Here is a 15,813-nt window from a genome sequence, read left to right on the forward strand (position 1 = left end):
TGTGGAAGCTTACCTGTTGGATGTCTTCCCAGCTTGAGTTGTTTAGTGTACCTGTTGAACTTTCTTGTTAATAATTAATGATGACATAAAGATTTTCCAGTGAATTGTTTATTGGTTTATAATGGGCCGTGTAGTGTAGGTGTATATATAGAAGGGAATGTGAACTCTATACTCTTAATGTATTCAACATATGCCTTCACTTTGACCTTTATTGCTTTTTCATTTATTTGATTTATTTTTGCCTTCCTATATGTGTGGTTTTCCACCTTCTAACAGGTTGTATTTGTTGATAGGCGCCTCTTTGTATTTTTGTTTTTATAATAATAAAAATAACATTCGATTTATATACTGCCCTTCAGGACAACTTAACACCCACTCAGAGCGGTTTTAAAAGTGTTGTTATTATCCTCACAACAAAACACCCTGTGAGGTGAGTGGGGCTGAGAGACTTCTGAGAGGGCTGTGACTGACCCAAGGTCACCCAGCTGGCTTCAAGCGGAGGAGTGGGGAATCAAAACCTGGCTCTCCAGATTAGAGTCCTGCCGCTCTTAACCACTACACCAAACTGGCAGGTACCCCTGCCTTTGGCAACTGTAAAATAGCAAAATTTCCTTTTTCTATTTACTATTTTGCTGTTTACGATGTCAAAGAGAGATACAGTGTGCCGAAAAGAAACCATTCCTCAGCTTTTCATTCACCCCATCTCCAGAACCTGTTCCCCGAGCCACCCCTCCCCTCCATCCAGGCAGGCTTATTACTTAGAACCTGAGTGGGAGAAAAGTGCTCGGGAAAACAATAAGTGAGGGAAAGATTCAGCGGAGGCACCACCCTGCTTCTCAGCTTGTAGCCACCTCCCTGCCACTTCCTCCTCCTCAACATTTAATTCGGGCCTCTGTTTTGCTGTTTTGCATTGATTTATAATTAATGTCTTGGGACTCTGCTTCGGCTCCTTCACCTCACGATATTTGCGGTTATGCACAGGCGCTGAGGAAATTTTTGGCTACTTCCACAGCAGCAAGACTTTGGCCAAAGGGTGGTTTTGCAGGAGATATCTTTGAACAGGCCGCAAGCAGGTTGCATCCCTGACTTGAACAGCACCTCTGCCTGTTTTGTCAGGGAAAGAGCAGTATTTATGTGTTTGCCCTTTGGTCAAGGCTTCCACTCAGGGCCTTTGTTATTTCTTCCCAGACATTAAGCAGAAAGGCCGTTTAAATGAATTTTTTAGGGCTCCGCAGGCATCTGACATTCGACCTGATGGAGAGAAAGCTGGCTTTTGCAGACATAATTCTTATAAAAGAAAAAAAAACGCATGTGGATTTTGGTTCCTAGGATTGTTTCCTTTGTTTCCACCCCGCTGGGCCTTGACCAAAATATGTGGGCTGATACTGGCCTGCTTGGGGAGGACAGCGTCTGCCTAATTTTTGTTTTCATTGACAACAGGAAACGGTGCCAGGGAAAATGAGCTCTTGGGTTGAAAAGAGCAGGCCATGTCTTGGTTTCGTAAACACCGCACTTTACCTCAAGGTGACTGTGCTGCTGACTCCAAGATATCATCCAAGGCCACAGACCATCACTCGTTCATTTTGAGCAGATTGGCACTGAAGACATAGATGGAACTAAATATATATTCCGAGACACCTTAGTGGAGTATTGCTAAGGTGCTTATCAGCTTCAGCAGTGGGCCACATCTGGAAGGAATTGGAGAGCTATCTGCCTCTAATGGTTTGCCTTTTTCTGAGGGTAAGCAGAAGGGACAAGCGAGCACCCAGGGCTCAGCATAGCAGGTTTTCTTTCTCTTTCATCACAGTGCAGCAGACTTGTTAGGATTGTTGGACTAGGGCTTGGGGAAGGCCCGGGTTCAAATCCCTACACAGCCCACTGGATGGGTCTTGACCCTCTCATTCTCTTGGCCTAGCTTATGTCATGGCATCATGTGGATAAAAAGGCAGCGGGGAAAACCACATATGCTGCTCTGAGCTTCTTGGACCTATGACAGATAATTCTCACATTATTTTCTTCATTTAGACAGAGCCCTATCCAGAAATGAAAGGGGTTTATGTCTCCTTCTCCATATAAGCACCAAGTGTGCCATTCTACTTGCAAGATCAAGTGGCCGAGCTTTTTCTTGACTGTACCACTTCCCCATCCAAAACTTCCTGCAAGTGGCATGTCCAGGAGAAGACAAAGTTGAGCTCTGATACTCATCTTTTCTTGGGGATTGTTCCCTTTTGCAATAAAGGAGCACACCAACAGACAGGCTGCTTCCGCACACATTGGATAATCCACTTTCAATACTCTTTAGTGAACATTTGGAACTGCTTTTCCATGTGTGGAACAACAAATCCACTTCCAAAGGATTGCTAAAGTGCATTGAAAGTGCATTATTCAAGGTGTGTGGAAATGGCCACAGTCTTCCATGTATCTGCAGCCTGGTCAGACTCACGCCCAGAAAAGAATTACCTCTTGATTCTGGAACCTATATAAACTGGTCCAGAATCCCTTGGAATAGCCCAGCTCGTCAACAAACTGATGGCTGATTCCAGACAGGTGTTTACAGTGAGGTTGTGTGGCCTTGGACTTTGCAGAGTGGCAAAGGGCTTTTTGCCAGCCGCGGATGTTTGGATGCTGTCATAAAAATAGTTGTCTCCAAGGCTGACGACTCAAAGGTGATGCAGAGAAGAACTACTGGAATATAAGAAAAAGAGGAGGCCTTTTGTCCAGACTGGAGGGTAATTTTAGCCTCAGGTACATTGTGATTCTCTTTATGTAACTTATTCTTTTTTATTCTGTGGTCCTTTAGTCTTCCTCATGTGGTCTCTTTGTGATGTAGGTTGTTCCTTTTAATTCTTCTACATTTTGATTTACTTCCCTTTAATCTCTCATGCCTTCAGTCCTCATAATCTTGGAAAGCTGGAACTGAGTATGTAGTACTAGGATCTGTCCCCTGATAACCCCCTTGTTCTAAACCTCACTAAAGATTCATATGAATAATAAACCATATTCAAGTTGTCTGTGTGGTGCAGGATTTGAGTCCAGTGGCACCACAGAGACCAACAGGATTTTCAGGGTATAAGCTTTCGAGAGTCAAAGCTCCCTTTTACGCTAAGCTGTATAATAAAAAAGAAGTAAATAAAGAATCAATAGCGTCATATTTGGAGAAAACCAAACTTCCAGAAATCTCGGAAGCTTGGAGAAATAAGTTGAATAGTGAAGTAACTGACGAGGAAATAAGTAAGGCAATACAATCTGCAAATCTAGGAAAGGCGCCAGGGCCAGATGGACTTACGGCTAAATTCTATAAGACAATGGCTAATGAACTGGCACCATTCCTAAAAGAGGTGATGAATGGGGTTTTAAGGGATCAAAGGATTCCAGAAACTTGGAGTGAAGCGAATATATCATTGATCCCAAAAGAGGGCCAAGACCTGACTAATGTGAAAAATTATAGACCTATATCGCTACTCAACAATGACTATAAAATTTTTGCGAAGATATTGGCGGAGAGATTGAAGGGGTGGCTCTCGGAAGTCATAGAGGAGGAACAAGCAGGCTTTTTGCCAGACAGACAAATAAGAGACAACTTAAGGACAGTGATCAATGCTATTGAATATTATGACAAGTGTTGTGACAAAGAGGTTGGTTTCTTCTTTGTAGACGCTGAAAAAGCGTTTGACAATTTAAACTGGGACTTTATGTTTGCCACTATGGAAAAGCTACAATTGGGAGAAAGATTCATCAGAGCAATTAAGGAAATTTATAGAGACCAGACTGCAGCAATCGTGGTGAATGATGAATTGACCAAGAAATTGACGATAAGTAAAGGAACAAGACAAGGTTGCCCGTTATCTCCATTGTTGTTCATTTTAGTATTGGAGATTCTGATGATACAAATACGTCAAGATGATGAAATTCGTGGAATAAAAATAAAGGACTATTCATACAAGGTCAGAGCATTTGCGGATGACATAATGTTAATTGTAGAGGACCCATTGGAGAACATGCCAAGAGTGATAGATAAGATCAAGGAGTTTGGAGACTTGGCAGGTTTCTTCATTAACAAAAAGAAGTCAAAGATATTATGCAAAAATATGACTAAGCAGAAACAACAATTGTTAATGGAAACAACGGATTGTGAAGTAACAAGTAAAGTGAAATATTTGGGAGTCGAATTAACTGCAAAGAACATAGATCTATTCAAAAACAATTATGAAAAACTATGGACTCAGATAGAGAGAGACTTGATTAAATGGAATAGATTGAATTTGTCATGGTTGGGCAGGATTGCAGCAGTTAAGATGAATGTGTTACCAAGAGTAATGTTTTTGCTACAGACAATACCAATCATCAGAGACTCCAAACAATTTGAAAAATGGCAGAGGAAAATATCAGATTTTGTTTGGGCAGGCAAGAAGCCTCGAGTGAAAGTGAAAGTTTTACAAGATGCAAAGGAAAGAGGCGGAATGCAACTGCCCAATCTGAGACTTTATCATGATGCAATCTGCCTAGTTTGGTTGAAAGAATGGATGACATTAAAGAACAAGAAACTATTAGCCCTAGAGGGATATAAAAAAATATTTGGATGGCACGCATATTTATGGCATGACAAAGTAAAGGTCAACTCGATGTTCCTGCATCACTTTGTTCGGAGAAGTCTATACATAATCTGGAAGAAGTACAGAATTTATCTACAAGAAGGAACCCCTTTGTGGGTGGTTCCATATGAGGTGATAGACCCGAGAGCTGTTGATAATGAACAACAATGTTTAACGTATAAAGAAATAACTAAAACTGAAGCATCCAAACTTAGAATAAAGACACAAGAGGAACTATCACCTAACTACGATTGGTTCCAGTATAGACAGATCAGAGACTTATATAATTCGGACTCTGTAAAGGGAGGTATACGAATAGAGAATTCGGAACTAGAGCAGACCCTTCTTAAAGAAGATAAGAAAAGAATATCCAAGGTATACCAAGTACTGTTGAAGTGGTATACCGAGGATGAGATAGTTAAAACACAAATGGTGAAATGGGCTATAAACTTTAATAAAGAAATAACAATGGAGGCATGGGAATACTTGTGGAAAACTACAATGAAGACAACGACATGTATTAATATCAAAGAGAACATTTACAAAATGATCTATCGTTGGTACATGACACCAAAGAAGATTGCGCTAGGGAATTTGAATACTTCTAATAAATGCTGGAAATGTAAGAAGCATGAGGGCTCCCTCTATCATATGTGGTGGTCGTGTGAGGTAGCCAGGCAGTACTGGGGGGAAATAATAAGAGAAATGAGTGAAATTTTACAATTTCAAATTAATAAGAACCCAGAACTCCTGCTACTGAACTTGGGAATGGAGGGAATTCCAGCCCAACACAGGACGTTGATATTTTATATGACAGCAGCAGCTAGACTTTTGTATGCGCAAAAATGGAAAGTACAAGAAGTGCCAACTATTGAAGATTGGACTTACAAATTGCTGTATATGGCTGAAATGGACAAGATGACAAGAAAACTGAGAGATCTGGACTCAGGGCAGTTCAACACAGACTGGGAGAAGCTGAAACAATACCTGGAGAAGAAATGGGAGGTGGGAGGAAAACTGTGGCAGTTTGAGAACTACTGAAGTATTGAAGTAGAGGGGGGAGACTTTACCGGGGGGAGAAGAGATAAATGTGAATTAATAAGCAGTCAGATTAATAGATTGACATATATATAGATATATATAGGTTAACAAACAGAACATAGAGAAAATAATTAATTATAAGGACTAAATATAAGGAGCGATTAACTAACAATATTTTCTTTTTTTTCTGACAAGTTTTGTACCAAACTGAATGTCTGAAGATATAGATGGGTCAAATTGATTGACTACGTGAGGAGAGATATATAGAACTATTATAAAAAGATAGAATGAGTAATATATATAGAGAATAAGTCAAATTGTTTGATATAAACGAATGTATGATCTATATGGTTTATGATATATAGAAATACCTGAAATTGAAAAATTGGGATAAATTGTTTATCTAAGATGGAAATAAAGGCTTACAGTTTGGGCATATAATGTTAAAAATAGTTAAGGATGTACTGCTTAGAATAATGGAGAATTTATATTTGTTTTAGATAGAGGAAGCTAATAAAAGTAAGGGAAAGGGGACAAAGGGTTGAAAAGCTGTTGGAAGTCAACAAAAAGGGGGGGAAAGGGAGGGGGTTAGAGATGAAAAAATTGGGGAAAATTGAATGTAAATGTGGAAATAATGGATTCTAACCCAATAAAAAAATTTTCAAAAAAAAAAAGAGAGTCAAAGCTCCCTTCTTCAGGTACAGGGAGGAGTGGAGAAATCCTGAGCATTTATATCTCAGTCAGGAGGTGGGTGGAGTGAAGCAAAGAAGGGAGTCAGGATGGAGAGGTACAATGGCGCTTGATTACCGCAGAAATTAGCATCTGTAGTGAGATAAGTATCCCATGTCTTTATTCAGCCCCAGAGGTTCTGTTGTTCTGAATTTGGGAATAGACTCGAATTCATCAATCTCACATTGTAATCTTCCCTGCTCATCTGAGCAGGACCTTCTGCAGGTACCACCCAACACATGGGCAAAATCAACAGCTGCCCATAAATACACATCCTCTTTGGTGGCCCAGGTGACCTTGTGGCCCAGGTGAGCCTGACCTTGTCAGATCTCAGAAGCTAAGCAGGGTTGGTCTTGGTTAGTAATTGGATAGGAGACCTCCAAGGAAGACCAGGGTTGCAGAGGCAGGCAATGGCAAACCACCTCTGATAGTCTCTTGCCATGAAAACCCCACCTGGGGTCACCATAAATCAGCTGTGACTTGACAGCACGTTCCACCACACCTTGTGGAATGACCTCCCTGAAGAGGTCAGGAAAGCTCCCACTCTCCTGGCCTTCTGCAAACTATGCAAAACTGAATTATTCAGATTTTTTTTACATAGGTAATAGGACTATGCTGTAAGGAAATAGCTCAGAGGTGCTTTGGAAAAAACATAGGGACTGTAGACTCTACTACTGTGTATTTTCTGTTACTGTAATATGCTCCTACTGGGTAGTTTCCATGTTGTTTAATATGTCGTTTCAAATTGTGTGTGTTTTGTTTCAGCCTTGTTTTCAGCTCTATTCAGATCTATGCTTGTTTTTTTAAATTTCTGCTATCCTTAGCTTATTATATTGTTTGTTGAACATCCCAGTAATTGATCATATTGATTTACGCTGTGTAATCCACCTTGAGTTTCAGTAAGAAAGGTGGACTACAAACAAGCTAGCAAGCAAGCAAGCAAACAAACCCAGAGCTGGGCCATTTCCACACTACTCACCTTCATCCAGAATGGGGTGCAACATCGCGAAAAAAATGCGGAAGATAGCGAGTGATTCCGCACATGTTGGATAATGCACTTTCAATGCACTTTATCAATCATTTGAGGTGGATTTTTTGTTCCACACATGAAAAAATCCATTCCAAATGATCTATAAAGAGGATTGGAAGTGCATTATCTAACGTGTGCGGAATCACTCTGAGTCTTCTCGCACGAGTTTTGCGTGATGTCGTGCAAAACTCACGCGAGAAGATGCTGTCTTCCACGTTTTTTTCGTGACGTTGCACCTCGTTCTGGATGAAGGTGAGTAGTGTGGGAAACGGCCCTGCTGTTCGTAGAGCAGCTGCCTCTAGAAAAGAAAGGTAAGAAGTGCCTTATGGTCATTTTTTTGGTATCCCATGCTCAGATTAGGTAATGGAATGCTTCCTGACATACTTTCAGCTTCTGTGTGTTTCTTTAAACTACCCGGCGACTGTAATATTTTTGAAAAGACAGTTGAAATTGGCATCGCACAAATCTCCGCAAGCTGGATCAAGCTGGATGACCTTTCGTCCTTCCCAGCCAAGTTCGACTCGGGGAGAATTCTGAGCGGATATTTATCTGAAATGACTCCCTGGAAGCGCACATAGCAAGGCTGGGAGGAGGCAGACGGCCCACATCAGGAATCCAAACATTAGAAGGCGCCTTCTTCCACATGTGTGAGACTTTGGCAATGCTGGAGCCAGGGCCATAAACTCAACACCTCTGTCACCCAAGCTGGAACGAGCAGCCAAAAAGTGAGAACATTTCCCCTTGAATGTAGTAGTTTCTGTAGTGAAAGTTCTTTGTTTGCTCTTGCAAAGCTCTGGTTCATTTCCATTGGGTTCGTACAGCTGAACGTCCTGCCGTGGAGGTGATAGAAAAACCCGTCTGAGGGACCAAAGGGGCGGCAAAGGATTTTGCTACACGTACACTCGAGGGTTGCCAACTAGCCAGTATCCCACTTTCATGATTGGGTTGCCTTCCTCCTCCGAGCTGCAGGCATGCTCCTGTGTTTTGCTGGGGCCAGTTCTGGCCCCAAACAGACCAGAATTAGCCCACACAAAGTGCGGAAGCATCCCTGCAGGCTTTCTGTTTATTCTGTAAAGGCTGCAGAATCTTAGCCCACTGTGGCTGAGCACTGGAGGAGCAAAGAGATAGCAAAAATGGATGGGTGGGGGGACCAACCAGTCTTCCTATCCCATAGAATCCTTCCTGATTCCCTGGTATTTTATGCTTTGTGGATCAGATCTAATGAGACCCCATGGTGCCCAATATCTGCCACTTGGTGTGGGCATCTCACTTTCACAGAATCACAGAGTTGGAAGGGGCCATACAGACCTTCTAGTCCAACCCCCTGCCCAATGCAGGATGAGCCTAAAGCATCCCTGACAAATATTCATCCAGCCTCTTCTTGAAAACTGCCAGTGAAGGGGAGCTCACCACCTCCCTAGGCAGCTGATTCCACCTTGGAACTACTCTGACCATGAAAAAGTTCTTCCTAATATCCAGCCGGTACCTTTGTGCATGTAATTTAAGCCTGTTGCTTTGAGTCCTATCCTCTGCTGCCAACTGGAACAGCTCCCTGCCCTCCTCCAAATGACAGCCTTTCAAATATTTAAAGAGAGCAACCATGTCCCCCCCTCAATCTCCTCTTCTCCAAACTAACCATTCCCAAGGCCCTTAGCCTTTCTTCGTAGGGCTCAGTCTCCAGCCCCCTGATCATCCTCATCGCTCTCTTCTGCACCTTCATGTTAGGTTTGTATCTGGGATGTAACTTCTGGCCATCCAGAAGAACTGATGCATAAAATGTTGCATGCATCCAGCATCTCGTTGAAATTCAGCTGCTACCTTTTCAAGGATCACCTGCAAGCATAATATAAGCCTAGCTACGGATCTCTGACGTGCTCCTGTAGTGGCTGAGGGCCCAGTTCAAACCAGCTAGTAGGCATGCAAAATATAGCATGGGTAAGTTCTAACCCAGTCCCCGTAATCATTGATTACGGGCATACTCGCTTGTTGGATTGGAGAAGCAGCTCAAGGGTTCCTCTTCTTTCCTGCCTATTTTACTTCTCCATGCCCCTCCTTTATGGATCTGAAAATGTATTGGAAGGACTCCATATGGCGCTGATCTTTGACATCACATTATATAAAACCTCTGACCCTTTGATCTGGTTGACTTCAAGCTGGACATGAATGCAAAGTGCCACCCAAGCTAAAGGTATTTGTTTCATTTCCAAATTGGGAATAGATGGGGCTGTTGTTGGAAGAGGAGGAGCCAGCTTTCAAAGGGGGACAAACCAAAGAGTTAGAAAGACAGAGAGGTCAGGGCACTCTGTTGTCTGTTTACTATTGTTTACTGCTCTGACTGCCCTTTAATATGCTATTCTCAGGATTTCCTCCTCCTGACTTCCTCCTTCTCTCCCCTTCTCTTTCTGGCTTTGTTCCAGGCAACACCCCTCTCCTTCTCCTCCCTCCATCTTGGCAGCACGGATGCAGGCCTTGCCCTGCCATCCATGTCCGTCCTTAGACTAGATAGGTAGTTAGGCTCTGTCTCTCCTCCTTTCCTATCAGAGTATGGAGTTCCTGCAATAAAGAACTCTTATTCCTTTTCTAAATATAAACCAAGTGTATGCTTTTTTATTTTCACTCCCGCACACACACCAGCCAGCAGAACGAGCTCTCAACCACCTATAATCACGCTTCCTGTGCCACACGATAGACTCTGCTAACGGCCCAAACATGGAATCCTTTAATTAGGTTTCTGGGGACTACAGAATGATTTATTTATCAGTTGTGGCTCAAGAGAAGGACACCTGCTTCTCTTGCAAAGGGTCTCAATTCCCAGCATCTCCAATTTAAAAAGATCTGATAGTTAATAATATGGAAGACCTCAGGGCCAAGCTACACATGACGAATGACACTTGAACAGCAAGTGTATTTCTCTCTGTTCACTTGCCCTCCACTCAATCCACTTGCCGTTCAAGTGTCACTCCTCATGTGTAGCTTGGCCCTGAGATCCTGCAGAGCTACCGCCAGTTAAAAGTAGACAATATTGACTTGGATAAACCAATGATATGAATCAGAATCGGGCAACTTCAGGATGTATGTCTGGGCCTTTTAAACAGCCCCCCCTTTCATTTAAGTTTGGAAGGCTCTCTGTTTGTGGCTTTCTGGCCTAGATCGGAAGAAAAACATTAACTTGGCTATTTCTTCGCATAACTGCATGGGATTTAAAATCATTTAAGCAACGTAAATACCCACTGGCATTTTGAGATCCCTAGCGGCAGAGTCTCTCTGCTGGGAGATAAGTGAGATACGGTGGAAGGTTTTGCGTGCGCGCTTGTGCATGTACGTGGAACCCGCTAGACAGGTGGTGCTATCGAATGCGGGACTAATGACAGCAGAATCTGCTTCCATGAGAACTTGTTCACTTTGTGAACATTGATTTTAGCGGCAGAAGCCAACGCACGTGTGAATTAGCCCTTTCCCCTAATAAGAGTAAGGAAGCTTTGTGGGCACGGTTGATGCTCCTGGAATGAAAATCTCTGTTGAGGATGATGGACTGCCTGTCTTTGGAATGACTTCTTTTTTTAGTTCTGTTCAAGGATGCTTAAACAGCTGCTGACTCAGCTCATATCTTGCTCGTCAGTCGTGGACAGGGAACTGAGTTTTCAACAGACTGTTCACCGACCTGTTCGTGGCGGCTCAGCAAGTTGCTTCGCCGTATCACTTCCGTATGGCGTAATCGGCATTCAATGTAGGCACATTCTCACACCACCCGATCAAGGTCTGCCGCCCTGCCTTGCCTTGCCAATGCTTCAGTTGGCAGAAAATCGTTGAAATCAGTCACCAATCCTACACATCAGCCATAAATAAACACTAAGAAAACCTCCTACCGTTCAGTGCTTGCCAGAGTAGTCCAAAGCAACAGTAATGGCTGTCAATCTGGATCAGTAGCATTTCCATGCATGCAGGGTGTTTTTTCTGGGAAAAGAGGTGGTGGAACAGTGGTGGAACTCAGGACTGCACAATGATGTCACTTTGGGTCAGCTGGAACAAGGGGGGTGTTTTTAAAAGTTTAAATCACCCTCTGCGAAAATGGTCACATGGCTGGTGGCCCCGTCCCCTGATCTCCAGACAGAGGGGAGTTGAGATTGCTCACCGTGCCCAGCTGGGCACAGAGGGCAATCTAAACTCCCCTCTGGCTGGAGATCAGGGGGCAGGCCACCAGCCATGTGACCATTTTCTAGAGGTGCCGGAACTCCGTTCCACCACGTTCCCGCTGAAAAAAAACCCTGCATGCATGTGCAGTTTTGAAAATAGACCAACTAAACCAATGCAAACTTATTCAATGAACGTTCGAGTCCTTTGTTGCCGCAGGCCTTTGGGGGGCCTGAATCCCTCTTTCTCCAAAATGAGGCAATATGATCTGGCCAGTAGAAGCTATGGGGGGTGGGAGGGAGAGAGCTGAAGTTGGCACCCCTGGCAAGTAATCTGTTTGCCCAGCTGATGGGCCAGGTTGAGCCAGAAGAGATAATGAGAACTTCAAGAAGGCACAGCATGCAACCGGGGTGACAAAAACATAATTTAATCTGCCGCAAGGTATCAAACATTAAATACAGATTGGTGGGTGGAAGGTGGGAAGGCTAAACCACAGCAGTTCCCGACCACCCTTTGTTTAATTCTAGATGATTTCTTTTTTAAAAAAAATTCTCTCTCTCTCTAGGAAAGAATTTGCATCATTTTCTTAACCCAGACAAGATGACAGTGAATATACAACCCTGGTACGGAAGGCTGTCTGGCAGAATGGGAAAGGTTCTGCAGCAATGGACAGTTGATAAGCTATTTCTATAGCCTCCAGCTATAAATGTGTAGGGGCAGGACAGTAATGATACTCAAAGCTGAAAAATCTTTGGCTGTAGGAGCCAACGTAGGTCAACATCTATTGCTTTCTTGCATTTACGGGTTGTCCTATATCCCTTTAATCTTAAAGGCGTACCTGCATTAGTGCAAAAGTGTGTGTGTAATCAAAATAGGTTGTGCTTTGGTGTTCAGCCCGCACTGTTGCATAGTTGCACACCAGTACGATGAGTCTCTAGATCACAGTGGAGGTAAGCGCCGCTGCTTTGGGACCTAGGGGGCTTCAGTGCAGGGGTATCCCATGTTGCCATTAGAGCACCTCGCAAGCTTTCCGAGAGCTGCTTTGCTCACACAGAACTCCCTGCGTGCACAGAATTTTCCATGTAAGAAACTGCATATACACAGCATGTACACAAGGGAGGAAGACACACATGTATTTCACCACATAGAAAGAAGGGGGGAGATCCCATCAGCTACCAGGTTCCCACAGGTTCCCTCCTCCTTTGGAGGTTTTTAAGCAGTGGCTAGATGGCCACCTGACAGCAATGCTGATCCTGTGAACCTGGGCAGATCGTGAGAGGGAGGGCAGGAAGGGTTGCATCAGTGCTTAGTTCTTCCAGCCACTTCTTACATGCCCAGGGTAATGCCGATCGCCACCTTGGGGTGAGGTAGCAATTTGCCACAGGCCAGTTTGGCTAGGGATCCTGGAGGTGTTTTGCCATCTTCTGGACACAGAGCAGGGGTCACTGGGTGTGTGTGTTGGGGGAGGACGGGAGGTAACTACATTATGCAGGGGATTGGACTAGATGACCCTAGAGGTCCCTTCCAATCCTATAATCCTATGATTCTACAGTTGATTCCACAAAAGCAGGGGTGCCACACTGCAGCCCAGCCACTATCCATGGATTTTTACATCTCCATTGAAGCAGGAGATGAGGTTTCTGTGGCTCCCCCTATCCATTCTCTTCCTAATCATGTCCCCCCCCCCACCTCCAACCCTCTGTTGCTGGGTCAGGAAGGCTCCAAGTTATAGTCCCTGGGAGGGGAAAGGTTGGAGGAGTCCCATCTGTGTACTGGTTAAATCTGGAACCATAGACACGTACATGCAGTTTTCAACGTGGAAATGACGCCTGCATATGAGATTTATAAGTGCAACATTAAAAGCTATGCATGTGGCCTTTAAAAAAAAAGTGCGGCTGTGCTGCCATTATAACATGCCAGCATTTCAACTACCCTCCCGTTCACCCTTGCAGCCAGACACCTGTACAACCACGGGTGTTGTTTCCCTTTGACACTCCCACCAGGGGTCATTTAGTAGAAAAAGAGCAGGAGGAACTCATTAGCATAACTCATTAGCATATACCACGCCCCTTGACATCACCAGAAGTGTGCCATTAGCACAACTGATTTGCATAGGCCACACCCCCTGACATCACCTATCCTGGCTGTTTTGGACCCAATCCTGGCCATTCAGGGCCGAAATTGGGCCCAAAATAGCAAAAAGGGGCTGAAAACGGCCGAAATGGGGCCCAAAATGGTCAGGATTGGCCCACTGCTGAGTGGGAGAGTGATCCACCACCTGTCAGAGGCCCAATCCGGGCCATTTTGGCCCCAATCCAGGCTGAAACGGGCCCAGATGGGCGGGGCTACCTAACATGTGACCTCTTTGAGGAACTGCTAGAACTGGGTTCCTGTGCATTCCCCCTCTAAATGAGCCCTGACTCCCACAACAAAGAACAAATTTAGCACCTTTGCTCAAAATTCTCGGCAGAACACGACTGATTTCCCGGAGCGGGCTGTAAGTTGCAATTCCACATAAGTATAATACTGGAATCAGAAGAACTCAGTTTCCTGGTCTCCGATTTTGTTTTCTTTAAACAAGGAAGTTTCTAGTCCTTAGGGTTACAAAGAAATATTTGAAAGGGTGCAGGCGATGTTTGCCGAAATCCCAGGAGTCAGAAGGATGGCTAAATAAGATTTCCAGCGACTAAGGATGAAGTTTCAGTGCCTCCTTCGCCATGAATATCAGGAGCAGAATAAATTATGCATAACCATCAAAGCAGACTAAATTATGCAAAATATGATTCATGCATGTTTGCATAATTTATACGGGTCACAGAATTCACCCTTCCGGATGCAGTCCCCCCCCCCCCCCCAAAAGTGCAGAGTAGATTCAGCTGGTCAAACCCCGTCCCCCGCTATATATTCTCCGCACAGCACAGCCAAGTAATCCTTTCCAAAAGGGTTCAGACCAATCTGAAAACCCACCCCACAGTCATCCTGGCTCTTACCAGCATTGCTGCACCCTGCTCCAACATTGTTCAAGTAGGTTGCATCCCCATACGGCTATGCCATGCTTGCAACTCTCCGGGTACCCAAAGCAGGGTCCTGCTATTCCGAGTGTTTTGCTGCCTGCCCCTTCCCCACCTGAACACTCCCAAGAGTATTTAGTTTTCCTTCCATGCCACAGAAGTCGACATCCAGCATCTGCACTCTCCCCTTGAGAGCTTGGGCCGCTAGGCTTTTAGCCACCGGTTTGAATTCTGTCTCTTCCACTTCCTTTTGGAGTAGATAGGCACATTACACTGAAAACAGCTGGATGGCAGTTCAGTCTAGAGAGAGAACCAAGTGCCTGCATTTGCAGGAGAAACACCCAGAGCTGTTTCTTCGCCAACTTTCAAGAGTACCTTTGGGGACACGAAGATATTCTGCTTTTGCAAGGATTGCCCTCTCCAAGACGCAGGTCTCCAGCCTTTTATCCAATCTGCGGCGCTCCAAACCCCTCAAAGCTCTTCCTTGTGTCCTCTCAATGTCTTTTCCTACAGTGGCGTTGCCTCCTCAGATTGATGGCAGCCTTGGTTTCCATTTTGAGGCTGGAGCTTGGCGACTATTCTGGCAGTCTCTGGGGTGATCTCAAAGTGCTTGCGCCGCGCACGAGTATCTGGCGAGGCACTGCGGCTGCTTGAACCCATCTCCACAAGGCCACTTACGGCTTCAGAGCCAGACAGGGCAGCAGCCAGACGGGGCAGGCTGGATACTCTGGGGACGAAGGGGCGAGTGTATTTCACAGGCATCCGGCTGAAACGCGCTCTGGACTGTGTACCGATAACGGCATCCTGGTCAAGAGAATAGTCCTCTGTTTCGTCGTCATCCGTGCAGTTCAACTCTAAGTGAGAAAGAGAGGTGTTAGGGAAGAGTGACCGCAGAAGAGCTGTTGAATGCAACGTCTCCAGAGGCCAGACAATTGAACATGAAAGATGTTGGTCTAAAAAAAGGAAGACTTCTTAAAGGGCAAGCTGATCTTTGGCTTGTCCCTCACGTTGGCTTGTCCCTCACTTTGGCTTGTCCCTCACTTTGGGCTTGTCCCTCACTTTACCTCTTGCAGCTAGTTTTGTCCCCCAGCTTTTTTGGTCTGCTGCTCACAGTCCAGGCCTTGACACTGGTGAGGTCCTAACTCTGTCGCCCCTTCTTCCTGTCACATGACTGTGATGTCACATGAAACTTATTGGGTCCCATGCTCAAGTCTTGGAAAGGATGGATACCACTGCCTAAGACATACCTATGCTATCAATGTGTATTGCTTTCATACCA

The 15,813-nt window shown here is 44.6% G+C and overlaps 1 protein-coding gene across 2 annotated transcripts in view; it reads right to left on the reverse strand.

The window, feature by feature from the left end:
- Window positions 1-11,963: 11,963 nt before the first annotated feature.
- Window positions 11,964-15,813, reverse strand: part of GMIP (GEM interacting protein) — a 91,743-nt gene continuing 87,893 nt past the window's right edge. For both annotated transcript variants that reach the window (XM_055003687.1, XM_055003688.1), the window contains one exon: window positions 11,964-15,388. In XM_055003687.1, the coding sequence (XP_054859662.1) occupies window positions 15,042-15,388 (347 nt within the window). In that variant the 3' untranslated portion in view covers window positions 11,964-15,041. The remainder of the gene's footprint in view (window positions 15,389-15,813) is intronic.

The sequence above is a fragment of the Eublepharis macularius genome, chromosome 19 (assembly GCF_028583425.1).
Source record: "Eublepharis macularius isolate TG4126 chromosome 19, MPM_Emac_v1.0, whole genome shotgun sequence".
NCBI classification, from domain to species: Eukaryota; Metazoa; Chordata; class Lepidosauria; order Squamata; family Eublepharidae; genus Eublepharis; species Eublepharis macularius.